This window comes from Centropristis striata, chromosome 9, assembly GCF_030273125.1.
Source record: "Centropristis striata isolate RG_2023a ecotype Rhode Island chromosome 9, C.striata_1.0, whole genome shotgun sequence".
Lineage (NCBI taxonomy): Eukaryota > Metazoa > Chordata > Actinopteri > Perciformes > Serranidae > Centropristis > Centropristis striata.
Genome location: NC_081525.1, coordinates 31,332,348 through 31,351,642, shown reverse-complemented (window position 1 = coordinate 31,351,642; position 19,295 = coordinate 31,332,348). Strand labels below are relative to the sequence as shown.

The 19,295-nt window shown below is 39.8% G+C and overlaps 1 protein-coding gene across 2 annotated transcripts in view; it reads left to right on the top strand.

The window, feature by feature from the left end:
- The window catches only part of negr1 (neuronal growth regulator 1), a 158,954-nt gene that overhangs the window by 90,688 nt on the left and 48,971 nt on the right, over positions 1-19,295 (top strand). For both annotated transcript variants that reach the window (XM_059340712.1, XM_059340713.1), the window contains exons 4-6: positions 3,422-3,553; positions 15,152-15,272; positions 18,726-18,874. In XM_059340712.1, the coding sequence (XP_059196695.1) occupies positions 3,422-3,553; positions 15,152-15,272; positions 18,726-18,874 (402 nt within the window). The remainder of the gene's footprint in view (positions 1-3,421; positions 3,554-15,151; positions 15,273-18,725; positions 18,875-19,295) is intronic.

The window sequence follows — 19,295 nt, the reverse complement described above, 5'->3', positions numbered from 1 at the left end:
CTGTAGATGGACGTTTGTGAGTTGTTGTGGGCCTGGTTCCTCAACTTGCTCTTCCCACATCTTTTTTTTCTGATTTCCTTAGTACTCTTGTTTACTTGTATGTATTTTATGTAAATGTGTTTAAAATAAAAAAAACAACAAACAATAATAATAATTAGGGCTGGGACTTTAACGCGTTAATTAAGATTAATTAATTACACAAAAATTAACGCATTAAAAAAATGGAAGCATTTTAATCGCACTTATTTTTGCACCGCGGAACGTTTCTCACTGGATGGGTTTCAGGCGGACCGATTATACTGGAGCACCAACTAGCGTTCATGAGTTCAGACAACAACAAACCACAGTGAACATGAAGGAAGAAACTGATGCGACCGCTTTGGTTGGCCCCGTGGATGATGGGACATTTTGTTACAAAAAAGCAACGGATGGAAGCGTTGATAAGAGCATGGTTGTGTTGCTATGCAACAAGGAATTCACATATCACCGCAGCACATCGAGCCTCAAGTATCACCTCAATGCAAAACATATAGCAGCTAGCGTGGACGCTAGTGTGCCTATAGCTAGTGTCTACCTACCTACAGGGTACCTGAATTTCTGAAATGTACTATATTTCTAAATATGCTATTGCTACACTTAATGGCAAAAATTGCACTGGTCTGTTGGACTTGAACAAAAGTAAACAATATTTTTGTTGCTTAAGCCTATGTATTCAGTCATTATTCAATGGTATACTAAAAATCCATGTGAAAAAAAATTACTTCTCACGGTTCTCAGGTCAAATATTAATATGCGATTTTAAATGCGATTAATTTCGATTAATTAATTACAAAGCCTCTAATTAATGAGATTCATTTTTTTAATCGAGTCCCAGCCCTAATAATAATTAAAACTAAGTGACCTTTTTTTAAACGTGCCTCAATTTAAACCTTTTGTTTCCTTGCATTGGACAAACAATTTTATGAAAAAGAGCTCTCTCTAACACAAGAAATCATTGTTGAATCCCAGAAATCAATGGGCATTAAGAAAGGGAGAACAAATCTAGGATACCAACAAAAATAGAGTATATTTGTTCAAATATCACTTCCTGCATGAAGCCCATTCTTTGCTGTGCACTCGCTACTTTTTCGGAGGATGTGAAGTCTTTCATCTGGAGTAGAGGTGCTGATGTTGGCTGCAGCCTGGCATAGAAGAAGACCTACTTATCCAGTGAAACAGATAATATCCAGTCCCTCTGCATCTGCCATAGATTTAATTTTTGGTATATTACCAAGGCTATAGGTCTCTGCAGGGCTACTGCACAGGTAATGACTCACACTGAAGCTTCAGGAAGAACTATGCACACATCAACCGAACTACTCAATTTAATTTAAATGTATTCATTTATTTTGGCCCTGTAAAACTGTCCATTAAATACAGTCAAGTGAAGGATACAAGGTTGAGAATGCCAGTGAATTGCAGCACATTGCATAAATTCCTGTTATTTTTTTACATCAAACTTGCATTTTACCATTTTGCTATACTGACACAATTAGTGCTGCACCCCCTTCCCCCCATCAGTGGGATTAAGTTTTTAAAAAACTAAAAAAAACTCCACCAGTGAAAAGCCCAGCCATGAGCCTTGCACTGCCACAAAAATAGAGCCCTTTGTGTTATTTCTCCATCCCTGTGCTCTCTTGGCATATTAATGGTTCTGTTTTTCAGAGACATCCGGCTGCTTGTTTATGGATCAACATTTTTCTTTCCTTTGCTGTTGTTTGTGTAGCCACCAGTATCTTTGCCAAGACTCTTGGACTCCATTGTTGTCTGAGAAGAGACAGGAAAGCTCATTATCGACAATGCCTTCAGTTTCAAGTTTTTTGACATAGTAGCTAGTAGATAAAAAGCCACCGTGGTTGCAGAATAAGGAAGTGACAATATAAAAGAATTCAGCTCACTTGTAAGGGTGATTGGCAGCACAGAATGGCAATATTTCCACTCCTGAAGCATGGATTGTCTTGATTCTGGCTTCGCTTTTTATGAGATATTGCTGAGTCAGTGTCGGGTGTCTGCTGCTTTCTGAACAGTATGTTGAGTTCAGTTTTGCTTGATTGTGCACTCTGTTTGATCCCCATGCCTTCCAAATGCTTCTACACATCTTCTATCCTAAACCACCATTACCACCCTGAAAAGTTGTATATAAATAGATTTCACACTGAGCAACACTGGGTTGGAAATTAATTCTGGTCAGGGTAAAATCTGCCACAGTGTCTCTAATACACATACACAGTGCTGCCTGCCTGCTGAGATCCTACAACCATTTATTATCCAAGCAGGCCTAGTGAAATTGGTTTCATTATTAGTATTCCCAATTTCATATCTATCTATCTATCTATCTATCTATCTATCTATCTATCTATCTATCTATCTATCTATCTATCTATCTATCTATCTATCTATCTATCTATCTATCTGTCTATCTGTCTATCTGTCTGTCTATCCAATCATTAATTCATCCATTCGTCCATCTATTTCATTCATTCATTCATTCATTCGTCTGTCCATTCGTTCGTTCATTCATTCATTCATTCATTCATTCATTCATTCATTCATCCATCCATTCATCCATCCATTCATCCATCCACCCATCATTATGGTATATCAGTGATGCATATAGCTGCCCAATATTTATATCAAAGACTTTACCTAATAAAAAATGACTTGACTTATATGTTTTGGTATTTTGAATGATTCTTTCTGAACTATACTGGATAGTACTGTATCTCATTGGTGGTTCTTTCCAATTATCTTTCTTTCAGTTCTTACTAGTAATATAACACTTTTATGACACTATTTAGTACTACACTACTACAGAATTTTAATGTTTCTTTTGTTGATTGGAGTGGACATGTTTGTGTGGATTTGCGCTCTCTCCTGCCAATATGCCAGTCATGGTGCTTTGCTGCTGCTGCCTTTGGCACCGTTAGCTAACTATAAAGCACTGACATGTGCATTGAGCCATCGAATCTGTCTGTCTTCCTGGAAGTAGCTCTAACTGCATGGTGTGGAGTTGAGCAAATGATGAGTGGATGACTGGGAATACACCATTATTTCATTTCCTGCCACCATATCAATAAGAATGGATCAATGCCCTGCTAATCCTTTGCTGCTTTAGAATGCAAGGAAGGTAATCAGGAGTACCATACATAATCAGATTGCATCTTCTACTCAGGCTTAAACATGAAAGCTATTTATTGTAAATGAAGGCTTTCCCAACACTTACCCTAGGCTACGGAAAGCCTGGAGCTATAAATACTGATATATATAGCTCTATATACTGAGCTATCAGTGTATATAGAGTGAATTGAGTAAACATGGTGAATGTTTCTGTGCTGTGTTTGTATTCAGTGTAAGCACTTAGCTTCCATTTTTCTATTTCCAGCCAGGAAGTATGACAGTGGCGAATATCTTAACATCACCGGCATCACAAGGGACCAAGCTGGAGACTACGAATGCAGCGCTTTAAATGACATCGCCTCTCCTGACACCAAAGCAGTAAAAGTCACAGTCAACTGTAAGTATATCTCTTTCTTCTTCCTTGCTTCCCTTTTTTTTTTGCCAACACTGGCCTCGCAGACACATGAAAGACACGGGGGCAGTCTTCAATGATACCAGTGCCATGTCCCTGACGGTGCACTTCAAGAAAGTACACCTACGAGAAGTTTGAAAAAGTAGGAAGCTGGAGCTTGAAGTTTCTTAATATTTAATGTGAGAATTCCCTTTTTGTCTGTGCATGTAGGTGATTAATTCACACTACGGAAAGGTCTGACTGTTCTAAGCACTATTCCATTATGCAGGTAATGAGTCTTTCAAAAGAGTGAGGAGACAGTAATGAGGAGCCGGGGCATTAATGAATGATACTGGGCTTTAGCTGTCGTGGTCACATGGAAATCACCACTCGTAAGTATAAGCAGCAATGGGTGCTTGACAATTATTGCCGTTCCCTCTCCTTTTAAAAGTGCTCCTTTACTTTACTGTTATTCATGGAGGTTTCTGCATAGATGCCCTGTGCTAAATCTCACTTTTGGCAAAGCTTATCAAGCAGTCAGCTCCAGAGACAGGGGGGAGAGGGAGAAAAAACATTCCTCCTGGCCCAGTTACTGAGTCATATCCTGAAAGCTAATCATGCAAGTTTTTCGAAAATAGAGTTATTTTATTTCATACCCAGTATTGATGATTTAACTTTTCTTTTTTTTTTTTTTTAAACAACTACTTTGAGTCCAATAACGCATTTCCTGTATTTCCACCTCTCTGAGTTAAGACGGCTTTCATTCTGGGTTCATTATAAAGTCTTGTGGCCATTATTTCTGTGTAATGCCTGTCTCTAATGAGCTGGGTCTGAGTGGAGTTTTAGATGCCAGTTATTTATAGCTCTGCTGAGACACGGGTTCAAGGATGAAAAGTGCTTTGACAACTGGGAGTGTCTTTATGCTGCAGAACAAAGGAGATATTCACAGTGATTGATAAGGCATGTCATAGTCAGACGCCGTATTTTAAAGCGAGACAGCGGGGTTATGTGGGTTTTAGTATCCAAACTGAGTGAATTGATTAGGGAAGACTTTCCTTTGCTGTCAGGCAAAGTCACCAAAGCTTGAGCACTGGAGCGATACTTTGGGTGGGAGTCTGCTGTAGTTCGTCAAGTGTTACGGCAGTATTTGCCCGCTGCCCAGAGTTATCTAAAGCTGACAGAGCTACAGAGCTGTTCCTGTCATTGACCACTTACTCGTTCTTTTTTTATTGAGGAGAATTGTCCAGATATCTTTCATAGACACAATTTAATCATTTTAAATGGTGTTTTATAAATTGACTGATGAAAATTGTTTATGACGTCTGTTTAATATATTATTTTACATAATCCTTAAGCTATAGCAGTCACTTCAAAAGGACTCTTATACAAAGGAGGTAACTGTATAGGCTATAAACTCACACACATTACTTCTGCCTTCTGGACTGAAAAATTGAGGTTCTGTATCTCACCCAGTCTAATTGCAACATGTCGGCCTTTCTTTGGAAAACTGTGTGTTATAATATATAAAATAAAGACTATTTTTTGGGATTCTTTTATCAAAAGCAGCAGCAGGAGCCTGAGTGAATACACTGAAGTGACACTTAAAGAGTCAATGTCCATTGAAAACCATTATCTCCAGTGTTTCTTTCAGGAACTACTTAAAACAGCCTGTTGTGATCAATGACGATGTGTTTTTGAAATAATCCAATGGGTTTGAAAAGGATTTCATGAACCTGCAAGGTGGGAGAAATATCATAACCCATAAAGCAGCATGTAAATATCATTCAACATGGATGTTCTGCACATGTTTAATTGCTAAGATGTCTGAAAAGTCAGTTCTTGCATATAGCATGTCTTTCTTTCTTTCTAAATCTGCCTGCAGTAATTAGTTTAGCAGCCTGTATCGGCACAAAGTGTTCAAGCCAGAGCCCCCGCCCACTTAATCCATAAATGTTTCATAATTCTTGAAGTCCTCTTTGAGCTATGGCCAACATGTAACTCCACCGTCAAACTTTTCTGTCCTCACAAGCACCTTACACATGAAAGGTGTGTTTTATTGCCACTGTTTAGCATTCAAAGTGCTGCGCAACTATGAGACCTGCATAAACAAAACATGTCGCTGACATTAAAACAGAACAAAGCAACTTTGGTTGTCAAGATCTTCAAATGACAGTGAGAGGTAGCTGTTTGAAAAATCATAACTTCAATACCTTGTGTCATGTAGCTTTAAATAGTCAGCGCTCAGAGCATTTTGTAAATATGCTTTGTGTATTTTTCATAAAAGTTGCCCCATCCCTGCAACATGGAGGCTTGTGACATGTGCTCATTTACAAAGATAAGGGGCAGGATAAATGAATTAAAGTTGTCCATTGGAGCGGCTGATATGGCCACAGCAGGCAGAGCCTGAGCCAGCTGGTGGCCACTCTTCACTGCCTCCTCTCCACCCCGGTGCAATTCTCCCTCTGTGAAAGAAAAAGAGAAGCATTTGGACCATATCCCAATCCACTGTATCATTCATGCTTTACTGTCACACATCAGGCTATATTCACCGAGCGCCCAGGAGCGTGGGGTATTGATGAGGGCTCAGCATGCCAAATACTGAATTAAGATAAAGACGTTAGCTGACACAAAAAGTCAAACAAGAGAGGATAATTACATAGCAAGAAGCAAGAAATGAATGTTATTTAAAAAATGACACTGTATGGGCACATGTTCATACAGCTGTTTAACTCGGCTTACAAAATCAGCCACTAAACTTCACAAAGGTTCTCCTGGGAGATTCTGCAGGTGTCTGATCTACTCTTTTGTCAGTCAAGAGTGTGAAATATGCTTTCTCAAAGTCTTTTAGGTAAATAACCTTTTAAAGCTTCCTTGCAGGAAATTGGGCTATTAGTCTCATTTTTTTCATACAAAAATCCAGGTTTCTTCGGATGTTAAAAGGCACATTATATGCTCATTTTCAGATTCATTCTTGTGTTTTGGGTTTCTACCAAAACATGTTAACATGATTAATGTTCAAAAATATATTATTTCCCTCATATTGTATGTCTAATTATACCCAAAATAACGTTTTGTGTAAATCCTAGTTTTAGCACCTGAAAAACCTAGTTGACTCTGATTAGTTTATGAGAAAAATATACCACACCTTGCAAAGGTAATGTTCAACGGGGGACACAAAGGGCCTGCATATGACATATATTGATATATATATAATAGGAAATGGAGCCAAATCTGAATGACTTGTTGTTATCTGATGCTTTCTGATCCAGGCAGCCCACAAAAACTGACTGTGATGTCTAATTTCTCAGTCTGTTGCTTGGTAGATGCTCCAGAAACCCAAATGTATGTGCACAAGCAGTGAAAAAGTGAGTCTTTCATTATATATACCCTTTAAATGATGTAAAAGGCTATGATGGTGCACATTCACCCCATCTGAGCATCAGCATTGATCCTCTCAGAGTATCTTCTGCGTTAATAGCAGTTTAATTAAATTAAGTCATGAACATCAATCAGTCATGCCTGCACTATTTCTCTTTTATCATTCTAATAAGACAGCATAGGAGTGAGCGACACTGACATTTCATGGGTTAACAGTCTAATTAAATACATGTCCAGACATTTTCTTCCCGCTTTCAAAACAATTCTCTTTTTTTTTTAAACTAAGAGTATAGTTGACCTCTCGGCTAATTGCAGATTAAGGCCACTAATTAAAATAAGCAAACCAAAGTAATGAAAACAAAATTAAGCTCTAGCTATGTTTGGAGTTTTAATAACACCAAGCAGTCCATAACACTAAGCCTGCCATTTGGCTTTCTATGATATGACAAGTTAGAGCCCGGAAGGTTTAAGGCATTGTCATTGTCTCCGCTATTTCCTAGTCGACCACATGTAACCTTTGTTTGAATTTCACCAAGGCTCAAAAGGCATTGAACAGATAGAATTAATGAAATGACTTGCCTGCCTTTGTCTCTTGTCTTTATACTTCCGGTGATGAATGAATGACGACTGAATACTTTTATGAGCTAAACCTGAATGATGGCAGTCATCCAGAGAGTGATGCCACAATCAGATTGGCTGTAAAGCCCCACTTGGCCAAAGGATATTCAGCAGTGATTTTACCTGATGAAATTTGATCTCTGACCTACTTTTCAAATTTACATATTCATCTTCACTGCAGGTGGGTGCCGTTATTGGCTGAAATTCTCACTGCACAGTGTGACTCAAAGGCAAAAATATCACATCTAGGTAGCTGAGTCGGAGGGATGAATGAGAAGGAAACAACCGTGGAAAACCTCCGCCTGAGATAAAAAGCCAGTGTTTGATTAATTAATGAAGCCACCTTGCTTAATCTGTATGTAGTTAGTAAGGGGTGCCTTCATTCTACAACAAGAATAGAGACCTGTTTCTTTTTCCAGCTGAGAAATCAAAGGTTCCTGACCTTCCTTTGTGGCTTAGTTTGAAGTGAGAGCTGTCTGCGCTCTCTCCTTTTGAATGAGTGACACTACAGAGTTTGAGCATCATGTTGCAAGATGGGATTTGACAGTTTGCACAAACTTTAGTCACACGTAGAAAGTACACAGACAAGCAACTGCTACATTTTATTGGCTTGTCACTGTTTCAGATGCTTCAACTAAAGCCGTTTGTAACCATGCCAGATGTTCTGATTGTCTCTTCATCTCTCGTCCATGGAATAATCGCAAAGCTGCCACAAGTCAATTTACAGGAAATAAATGTGTAAAGAAGACAGATCAGTTGATGCCATGTTAGCACCACAGATGTTTGAATTATTGATGCACAGCAGGAAGACACTGCCTATATGTGTCTCTCTTTTATTTATGCTGATGCAAAATGTTTTTTATACGAAGCCGCTGCTTATGTAACAGCCACATTTCTGAGAAAGTTAGAGCAGAATAATAAGGGCAAGATCTTTAGCATACATCTGGAAGTTTAATTGGGTACCTCTGACACACTAAATTCAACTTTGTTTTGTTTTGTCTTTTTCTCACTGTTTACTCGGAGAGTCTGTGTGATCTCATCTTTTCCTATCTAGATGTAGAGTTCAGGTTTTAACCAACGCAGGCGTCTCTCACTCTTCAACATCACTTGTTTTTCTTCATGGCAAGGTTTCTCTTGCTTTGCAGAGTGAAGCTGTGGCCTGTGTTCTTCCGAGTTTGCCTGCCATTTGTACGCCTCCTTCCTCCTCCAGTACCCTGCAGCTGTGAATTCTGCTCTCATATTCACCATGGCCGTGTTTATAAAAAGAAGAGCACCTCACTTTCTCTCCTGCTTACAGTAATTGGCCAACAAAACTCTGATCATTTTTTATTAATTATGAGCATGCACAAGTGCTGTAAGCAATTATAGCCTTGGTATTGATAGATTTCTGGGCATAATTGAAATGCAAGGGCACGCTGTGAATACTTCAAATTCTTTACATCACCTTGCCTTTGTTTGCTCCCTCCCTGCCTTTCCCTCTAAAGCTCCCATCATCTGGACCTGTTTGGAATTCAAGCCCTGCCCTGTTAGATACACCCACAACATGCCCCTCTCACTCCCCTGACAGAGTTGTTCAGGGGAGTCATGACCATCTCCGATAAATAAGAGGCTAAACCTGTTTACTTGTGGTCAGGAGACGCAGCTTCATGACCCCACAGTATTACAATGTCAAGTCATGACAAGAAAGTAAACATCTATTAGTGGAGTGTGAACATGTTTGCACAGTATTAGCATTTCTTATGAAGAATCATTATACGATATAACATTTGCATAGTTGTACACAACATTTACATTTGTATGCCCTACTTAGTGTGTGTGTGTGTGTGTGTGTTCGTCCACATCTGCCTGAGTGCACTGGTGAATCAAAAGTACACTAAATGTTCATTCCACAGTTCAATAAAATCTATTATTGCGAGTATTTTAACATCAGGCACAGAGTCTTAGTTGAGCATTTGTCGACACTTTGCAGTATCCATTGAAATACTGTGGCTTACAATTCAAAAGAGAAGGCTTCCTCGAATTGGTTTCTGATCCAACCCTAAGTAGAGTTAAAGCCAGTACCCTCGAGCTGTTTGGATGTAAATCCATCTCTCTACATCTCTCCAAAGCTCTTGTCTTGATTGCTATTTGGATTCCTTGCTGCATGCGGGGCATGAATAAGTGAGCTGAATCTTGATCTTCAGCAGAATAAATGTTCTTCCTGGTACTGTTTCAAAACAGATTGACACAGAGCAACTTCATATTTTAGCTTGGTCTGCAATTTTTTTGTGACCGATCAAAATAACTTATTATGTCTGACATCACAGATTTGCACCAGAGTATCTATAATGGAAGATATCACTGGGAATGAGACGGGTAATAAGAACAAGTTGTAGCGATTCAGAAACTTTGAGATTTAACATATTCGTGGTTCAAAAACTTAGATTCCAATGTATCTGTGTTTTGCAGAAACGTACAACATTTATTTTGGTGACTGGGTTGTGTTTTGTGTGTTTACACAGTTGGAGGTGACTTATTGAACTCTCCAGTAGCATTAATAATTTTTCATTGTGTCCTCAGTCCTCATCAGAGCAACCCCACCATCTCATACATGAATTTAGTGAGATAGGTGGGGATTTGTGTACCTTGAATCATTTAGTGTTTAACACAGACAATAGGTTGAATCCCTGGTGCTGTGGACCCACACAGTCCTGCACACTAAGCCGGTTATTTATATTCCTTGCATTGTATAAAAAGAAGGAACACAATGTTCCCTAGCTGTTCTGAATAGAAATCTTAATTAATTAATAAATCTTGGCAGCAGAACCATTCCTGACCGACAAAAAAACAGGACAATGAAGCCCACAGATGGCAGTGGGGAACAGTGTCTCTGTGTGTAAGCTGATAAGTCATGCACTGATGAGTCCATTTCTTAATTGCAATGAAAACTCATTTTCAAATCTGGCTGAAGAGGTAGGGTTATTAATTGATCTTTTAATTAAAAAGCTTGCGTTCTCTGGGTTCTCTTGGCAAACAATAGTTTGTAGCTAAATAAATCATATTCAGTCGTGAAGCACACCAATTAATCATTAATAGTCACATGAGGATTGCTTAAGGCAAGCGGCTCGGTGAAGCCCTGTACATTAAGGTGCGATGCTCTCTGAACAAACCCTGTCCATTAATATTAGATGGAGAGAAGGTCAACCGTTTTATTCATCATTAACATGCTTGTATTCATGCACCTTGTAGAGATGTACAAGTAGAGACATCGCCTTTGTTTTGATGACAAGCTCAGCATAATGCAGATGTAATGAAAGTCGGTTTGTGATCGACCCACAACTGGCCATTTGTCACCCGGCGGGGCCTTACAGCACCCATTTTTCTGCCATGCCTGTGCTATTCCTGGACCCAACCCCTTACCCCCATCTGGTGGAGTCACCATGACTCCAGGCATGATTTACAGCACCACCACAGCATGCTCCAGACACTAAATTACCTGGATTATTGGGCCTTCATGAGTTTTAGTGCACTACTTTGCATTACTCTCCAAATCCTGATGGTGTATTGCACAATATATGATGATATAGTATGTGCCAGCATGTTGAAATTGGAATTATTGGATTGGACCGGATTTTATGGCTGTGATCTGTCTTAGCAGATCCCAGTGCCAGGATCTAAATTGGAAGGACTTGATATTATTGATATGCATATAAAAGCAGAGCATTTTGGACCACCTACAAAATTATGGGAGGTGTTTTTCTCTTTTCCAGTACATTGCAACATTGAATTACTTGAGTGGTGAGAAGGGCATTTGGGCCCAAACTACTTTTAAATTCTGCTCATTTGCAGCGTAGAAAATATAGTCTTGTGAACTTTTATGAGAGAGGTGCCCTTGATAAAATAGATGATGTTAAATGATCTATATGCCTGTACCAACAGCGGGTCATTTGATGAGAAATCTGGGTTTATATTTAAGGTTACCACTCCTTAGTTACACCACTGGAAGTGACACTATGTTGATATTAAAAGAGTTGCCAGGATTTTAACTAACTTCTAATAGAGGACAGTAATCCACGTCAACCAGAAATAGAGAAAATGACTAAGAAAGCACAGTGTTCTTTTTGGCGACAAGCTGATCCAGTTGGTAATAAATTAAAGGGAACACATCAAAATCCTCCAACTTCAAAAGAGGAAACAAAGCTACATGAAAGGAGCAAATTTAGACAGACAGTTTGCCAGTGGTTTTGTGTTCTCAGTTTTAACATAAAAGACAGTAGCTCTATGAGCCAGGTTTCAAGTATTGACACACCTGCCTCGGCCACCATGTCCACTGTCCTAGCAACTGTGCAGCTCGACAGCCAGGTCACCCTGGCGCTTTCAGAGGCTTCAGATAATCAATGTCGCCGCACAATGACACCAATGGAGGATTACAAGGATTCACTAAGCCTCTGTCGGTCGCCATACTGCATTGATTTTGTCATACTTGTTATTGGCTTATATTTCTGTGCTGTAGAGCACTGTTACAATTTTTTCTCCTTGTTCCTTCCTTTTCTTTAAGTGTTGTACAGCTCTTCTCCGGTGCACATTGGCAAATGCTAAACACTCTGATTACTTAAGACTTAACTTAAGAACGACCTTAAGTAACCCCCTTATTCTTTGCTGCAGGTTGTTCTTGTTCTTCTGCAAAGATGCTGATGAGACCTGTAGCTTTTTTTGCATGCTGTCTTTATGATGGTTAACAAAAATCATGAATATTTTGGACAATACTGAGACCACAATTAATTAACATAATAACTCACTGACTTTGTAAACATCATGCATTAATTGGACTTTAAAAAAAATGTTTTCTTGAACTATAAATATAATTCAACTGAAAAAAAACACAAGCTCTAGGGTTTGGTTGTGTAAAAAGTTCTATATTTGATCTGTAACAGTGTATTTAAACTTCAAATTAACACTTGCATGCAGTGTGCTTGCAGTCAGGCAATTTAATAGTTAATATGCACATAAGTGGAGGCATATTACTCACTCTCTCTCTCTAACTCTCTCACCAGGTAAGGGGGCAGTACTGCGACGTGTATAATTTATGACAGAGCTGATATTAGCTAACGGTGATGTAAATATGTAAATAAATCAGATGATATTCAGGCAACTAGGTGGCAATCTCTCAGTGGTGGTTTCGTAATATAATCCTGAGTCGTCTTTGTCTGAGACTGAGACTTTCAAAGAGTGGAGAACACTGATCTTGAGTTCACCCGATCCACCAATCTGTCTCTGCTTACCGGAAATGCTTCCAGGCGAGACTGTAAACAAAGATGGGAAAACAGAGGAGAGCTCAGGCCTAGGCCAAAGCTAACTCTGACCCAGCATTATCCTCACCAATGTACTCTGGCGTACAAAATGGACAAACTGCGGGCTGCAACATAGTCATTTTCAAGGAGGTAAAGACAGCGTTGAGTTGAAAGTGAGGGGAAAAGCACACTATTATATAAAGGAAAGAGGTGTGCTGGATATATAACACAGCACATAATTGAGGGCAACATTGTGAAACGGAATGCGGCACAATAATTGTTTTATCTTGATTATCTAGTTTTCATTGTCGTTGAAAGCAAAAGTCTAAATTGAAATAAAATTGCGATGAATCATGCATCCCGAGCTACCAATATTGCTGAAGTTGATTGAAACATATACAGGTCTGAAGCAACCTCTAAAGTTTCTGAGATTAAGTCAGAAAAGGGTTGATACTTTGAGTTTCATTGACACAGAGGTACACACACACACACACACACACACACACAAACACACACAGCACTGCACAGCGCAGCACAGCACATCCAGTCAAGGTCTACTAATACCCCCCAGCATGGCATCTAACGCTCCATACAGTGATATATGAACAGGTAAAGCCCTAGCATAACCCATCGCTTCGTTCAATGTCCAAAGTCCTTCGGATTATTCAGCCCAGCCACAGAGAAAGAGGAAAAAACTGTATAATTGGCACACGTATGCAAGGACAGAAAATCAACATACACTAGTCATATGAATGTGCTCATTAGGATGCAGAAGAAGGATGGTGGAAGGGCATCCATCATCACAGAGCGCACTGTCACCTCAGTACGCCTCTCCTACATGATCATACGCCACATGTACAAATGCTCACATGTATCTTTTTCACCTTGCACGGATCTGTCGCATCCCACCTCATCTATCTACATTCACAGCGTTGATAAAAATGCACATGTGCTGTAATGAAGCATGTGGCTGCTTCCGTGTGCCTGGAATACACATCAGAACTATCTTATTCAGTGGGAATAATAATGTTCATTGGATTCATTTTGTCACTTTGCAGTTTAGGGGGGTTGATGTCCATTAGTACTTTGGGGTTATGTTGATGTTAAGCTACATCAGCCACACTGCAGGGGTCTGTTATAGGAACATCTCCAAATACAATTGGAAGTAAAGGTTTGCAGGCGTCTTGCCAAGCTCCACTACTGGATTCAGGCTACAGCTCTGACTGACAGGTCGCTCTTCAAAGCTCATTGTCAGGAATATAAATAGTCCACATCTCACTTTCAGACATGGCTTGGCAATCTACTGCTAGCTGCAGAACTGACCCGAACACTGTGCACTTTTGTCCATGTATCATAGGCTTTTTAATCAGAATCTGTGTGAATGGCACATAGTAATTTTGCTCGTATTGTACGTCAGATCACTCTGCATCTGATTGTGTGTTTACAGCAGTTTTATTATTTGTCACACTGTGGGGAGTCAAGCCAAGTTTACACAATACACAATGTCAGATTGAGCCCTGTGCCTTATTGTGATTGCTTCTCTGGTTTCCTTGCCTCAGTTGATTAATGGAGAAAGAGGAAACCAGTCATGATAATACCAGTGGGCATTCAGCTCTGTGAGGAACAGTGCTACTTACTGCACAGCTTGTCCTGAATCTTTTAAAGAGGGTCATTTTATTTTGTTTGCCTACAGTTTATGAATTCAGTATTACTCTGATAACGGCCAATAATTTCAATTAGAGCAAGTGAAACATTTTTATTCCCATTATGTGACTAAGGGAATGGTGAGAGTGCAGGATTTTTTTGTCAGACTGCATTCTGTATCCAACAATGCCATTGTTGGAAGTCTATATAACCTAATTTCATTAATTTCATTTCTTTCGAGCCTGTGTTACTATAAGCAGGGTAAATATTTGAAGTACAAAAGGACTGGGCTGCTTCAGAAACCGTCCATATGTAAAGCTGCCTTCATGACACTGGCAAAGAGATTTACACCACATTTCAGCACATGAAAGGAGCCTCATTTTGCATTCACAGAACCTGCCTGTGCCATTGAGTCTTTGAACTTCCATTAAGCCATTTATCACCATGCAGTACAATTCATTTCTTTTTCTAACACTGGGGATGGATGCCCTCTTCCCTCCCTAACTCCGCCTCTACGTGTTGAGTGTTGAGTTTACACTGTGTGCAATGACCAAGATGTCGGAGGATGTCATTTTCAAGTTCAACAACCCTCCTTTACCGGTGGTCCGTGGCTTATGACAAGTTATACCTTAACACAGGTGTTTCTTTTCACTGATATGTGTAACCCCTTACCTTATCTCTCTTTTTTCTCCAGTTGCTCCATCTATCCATGAGATGAAAAGCCATGGAGTTGGTCTTGGACGCACAGCTCTGCTAAGGTGTGAGGCAGCTGCAGTGCCTTCTCCGACATTCGAGTGGTACAAAGGTGAAAAAAGGTGAGCCCAGATAGATTGTGTAAGCTGTCTTGATAAAGTGTGTTGGCTGCATCACTCAGATGTCCACTGGATGCAGCTGTGATGCATTTCTGTTACACAACAACATCTTAACTCACCATGGCTCCAGCGTTTCAGAAGTGGAGGGTCATAAAGCAGTCTGTTCTTCAGCAGACGCATTTCATAGTGTTTAGAAGAAAAGTTTTCAAAGTGGGAAGAAGACATCCCCAGAGGTGCTCCAGTCAGTTTCATGGGAGATTCAATGAATGGAAGTGGAAAGATGATACAATAGGTATCAGAAGAAGATTACATAATGTAGCCTAAATGCACTTTCTCAGACACTAATAACACTTTAGGACATGGCTTTTTTGTGCTCTAAAGTTGTGTCAAATAGCAGTTAAGGCTATCTTAGCTCAATTGTTGAACGTCTATGGGATCAAATACCATAAATATGATCTTCTAGGCATCAAGTAATTGAGTGAAATTTAGCAAGTAAACTTAGGGGGGTTAGCAGGTGCCTTTTTCTAAGCCTTGTCAGAGGGGAGGCCCACAGTTTCAGACTTTGCAAAACCCTAGTTTAAAATAATTGGCTGGCACTGAAAACCCCTTTGAGATTCAGTCATTTGGTAACAGATACCTTTTTGGCTGTACTTCATTAATTTAATTACTGACACACATGTTATGTTAGCTGTGTATTTGTAGAGTAATACTGCAGAAAAAAGAGAATTGTTTTGTTAAGTTAATAACAAATAAAATGTATTATTTAAATATAAATAGTTAATAACAAATAAAATGTATTATTTAAATATAAATAGTAAAAATTAGGGCCGGGACTCGATTAAAAAAATTACTCTAATTAATTAGAGGCTTTGTAATTAATTAATTGAAATTAATCGCATATAAATATTTGACCTGAGAACAGTGAGAAGTAATTTTTTTCACATGGATTTTTAGTATACCATTGAATAATGACTCAATACATAAGCTTAAGCAACAAAAATATTGTTTATTTTTGTCCAACAGTGTCCAACTGGTCTGTTGGACATTAAGTCCAACAGACCAGTGCAATTTTTGCCGTTAAGTGTAGCAATTGCATATTTAGAAATATAGTGCATTTCAGAAATTCAGGTAGCCTATAGGTAGGTAGACCTTCTGTAAACTATAATATTTAGGTTTTAGGGTCATAGCTTGTACACAACCATGCTCTTATCGACGATTCCATCTTTTGGTTTTTAGTAACAAAATGTCCCATCATCCACGGGGCCAACCAAAGCGCTCTCATCAGCTTCTTCCTTCATGTTCACTGTGGTTTGTTGTTGTCTGAACTCATGAACGCTAGTTGGTGCTCCAGTATAATCGGTCCGCCTGAAACTCATCCAGTGAGAAACGTTCCACGGTGCAAAAATAAGTGTGATTTAAAATGCGTCAATTTTTTAACGCTTTAATTTTTGTGTAATTAATTAATCTTAATTAACGCGTTAAAGTTCCGGCCGTAGTAAAAATATGTTTTTATGTGCATTCAAAATTGATTACTGGTTGATTGCTGAGAGATAAACTCAGCACATAAAGATAGGGGGAAAAGAGAACAGAGCAGCGCTGTAGCAGCGCGGGAAGATCCGGTCACACATCAGGTGGACATGAGCACATCGATTACAAGGGCAAGAGGTCGTCTCCAGCAGATGTGATACAGCCGCATGCAGTAGACATTCAGGGTTAGTCTTCTAGTATGATTATAGGTGAAAAGAAGATTATTTGTTTTAGCTCATGAATTGGATACGTCTTGCCACATGTATTTAAACAGTCCTTTTTTATCCACAGTTTAAAGTTGGAATCTCCTGACTATAGACAATATTATGTCATACTTGTTTGTGGATAAGTAAGCGTGAGTGTGTGATTGGAAGGGTATGGTTTTCATCCGTCTTCGCTTTCCCAGAGACATTGCATTTATTTGTTCTGCCATTCGTCGGTCCTCCGGGGAGAGCCAACATAAATGCTCCTGCAGGAGTCGTTTGTGCCTCGTCCTCACCTTGCATCCTAATAAAATGTTTGCTGGCAACTGGCTTAAATCATTCGCGGCACATACATCAATCAGTCAAGATTCAAGTGTCAGTTCTTGAATTTAAAAACCAAATTACCCCCATTACCCATCATTTACCCACTCCTGGTGAGCACAATTTCAATCATCAGCTCACACTGTGCTAATTGTAATTATGGGGTGGATTCAATTTATTCAAATTGCAAAGGAGGCAAGTTGGCATGATTCTAGTCTTTACTTAATTCAAGGACTTGTTCTTTTTGTGACTTCTTATATGGCTAAATTGTGGTTTCTTCATTCACTCCTCATCATGAAAAGGACATTAGTAGAAGGACTTCAGCACAGAACATTTGCAGCATCTGTACAACATTAACGCAGACTGTGACTACTCCATTACCCGTTACCACTGTGAATGGGAAATGAAGGCCACTTCTTATTTTAGCTCTGTGCTGATGCAGCCATACCATCAGTTCAGTGCTGCTACCAGTTTGTCTCTATCAGAAGTAGTGTGACAGTTTTTCCAACCAGATCTTTCTCTTGATGTGTCACTGATTTCATTCTTCAATAGAAGTGGGTGAGTGTTTATGTGTGTGTATGTAGGGGAGGGGTGGCTCTTTCACTATGACAGAGGGGAGCATTGACAAGTCTGATGTTGAACTAGCAAAGAGGCGAGACTCCTGTTGAGATTATCAGTGAATGTTCAGCTAACATTTGAGGAGGTCGCCATGGGAGAGGGAACAACAGATTTGCGGATATTTGCTGGACATAAGGTCACACATAGTGTTTCAACTCAGAGTGCCTCTCAGTGAAACTCAAGCCAAGATAGAGATCATGGGGGGCCCCAGCAAGGCCAAGATAGAAACATGCCTCCTCTCTGGAGGCTTTCATGGTTTATAATGCCAAGTGTGAAAATGTAGCAGTGACACAACAACTGTGAAAGTAAACTCCCCTTTATTATCTTTGATTATCTCACAATCAGGATGCACAGCATATGCCGTTATAGAGTGAATTTTAATCTCTACAGGCTGTTAAAGATCATCACGACCACCAAAGTAAACAATTAAACATTTGTCAATTTCACAGCACAGATGCCAGGCACAACTGGAATAGGATTTATAGTAATCCCCCCTGCACCTGCAGCACAACGATGAACAACATGTCAAGTGGCACCCAGCTGGTTCATCTCTGGGTCATTTCTCTCCCCTCTCACTCCTTCAAAGCTTCTCTCCAAGGCAGACGTGACAGACCAAGGGATAAACCGATCTGTTGAAGAGGGCGATGAAGTACTGTACAATCTGAAGATCCACTAAAGGATGACAAACATTTGTACCGTCCTTGACTCGTGCTGTTTCCCTTCCCGACCTTTTGTGTGCGGGTGAGAAGTCAAGGCTTCATTTGTTGTGATTGTGTTCTGTTTTCAGGATTATCAAGGGTCAAGGCATCGACATCAAGAGCCTCAGCTCCAGATCAGTCCTCACAGTGACCAACATGACAGAGGATCGTTACGGGAACTACACATGTGTCGCCTCCAACAAGCTAGGGACGGCTAATGCCAGTGTGCCTCTCATTCGTAAGTTGTCATTCTATCTGCTTGTGGCTAACTGGAGTGGTGAAGAGTGAGAGGGCTGAAAGCGTGTTGTGGATGTCAGTGGGGGGTTTGTGCCCTCAGAAGTGTTTTCATTTTTGCTGCAGCATTCTTGATACAGGATAAAAGCTAAACTTAAACCCAGTGCTGCAACTGGGCGCCCACACATCACCATACAAGTGCTTTCTTATTTCCTAGTCATCAGTTTTGTGAATATTGGTTGTCTATTATGGTTGCAAAGTCTGTATGTGTGGGTGTGTGTGTCGTTGTGTGTCTGCTTTTAAAATCTACATCTGCATGTGTACTGGACAAAAACACCACCTGAAAAAGAAGTAGCTTGAGGTAACAGCATCACAATCACAAAGGCAACTACACAGGTCAGCTGTGCTAAGTTGAATGCCAAGTA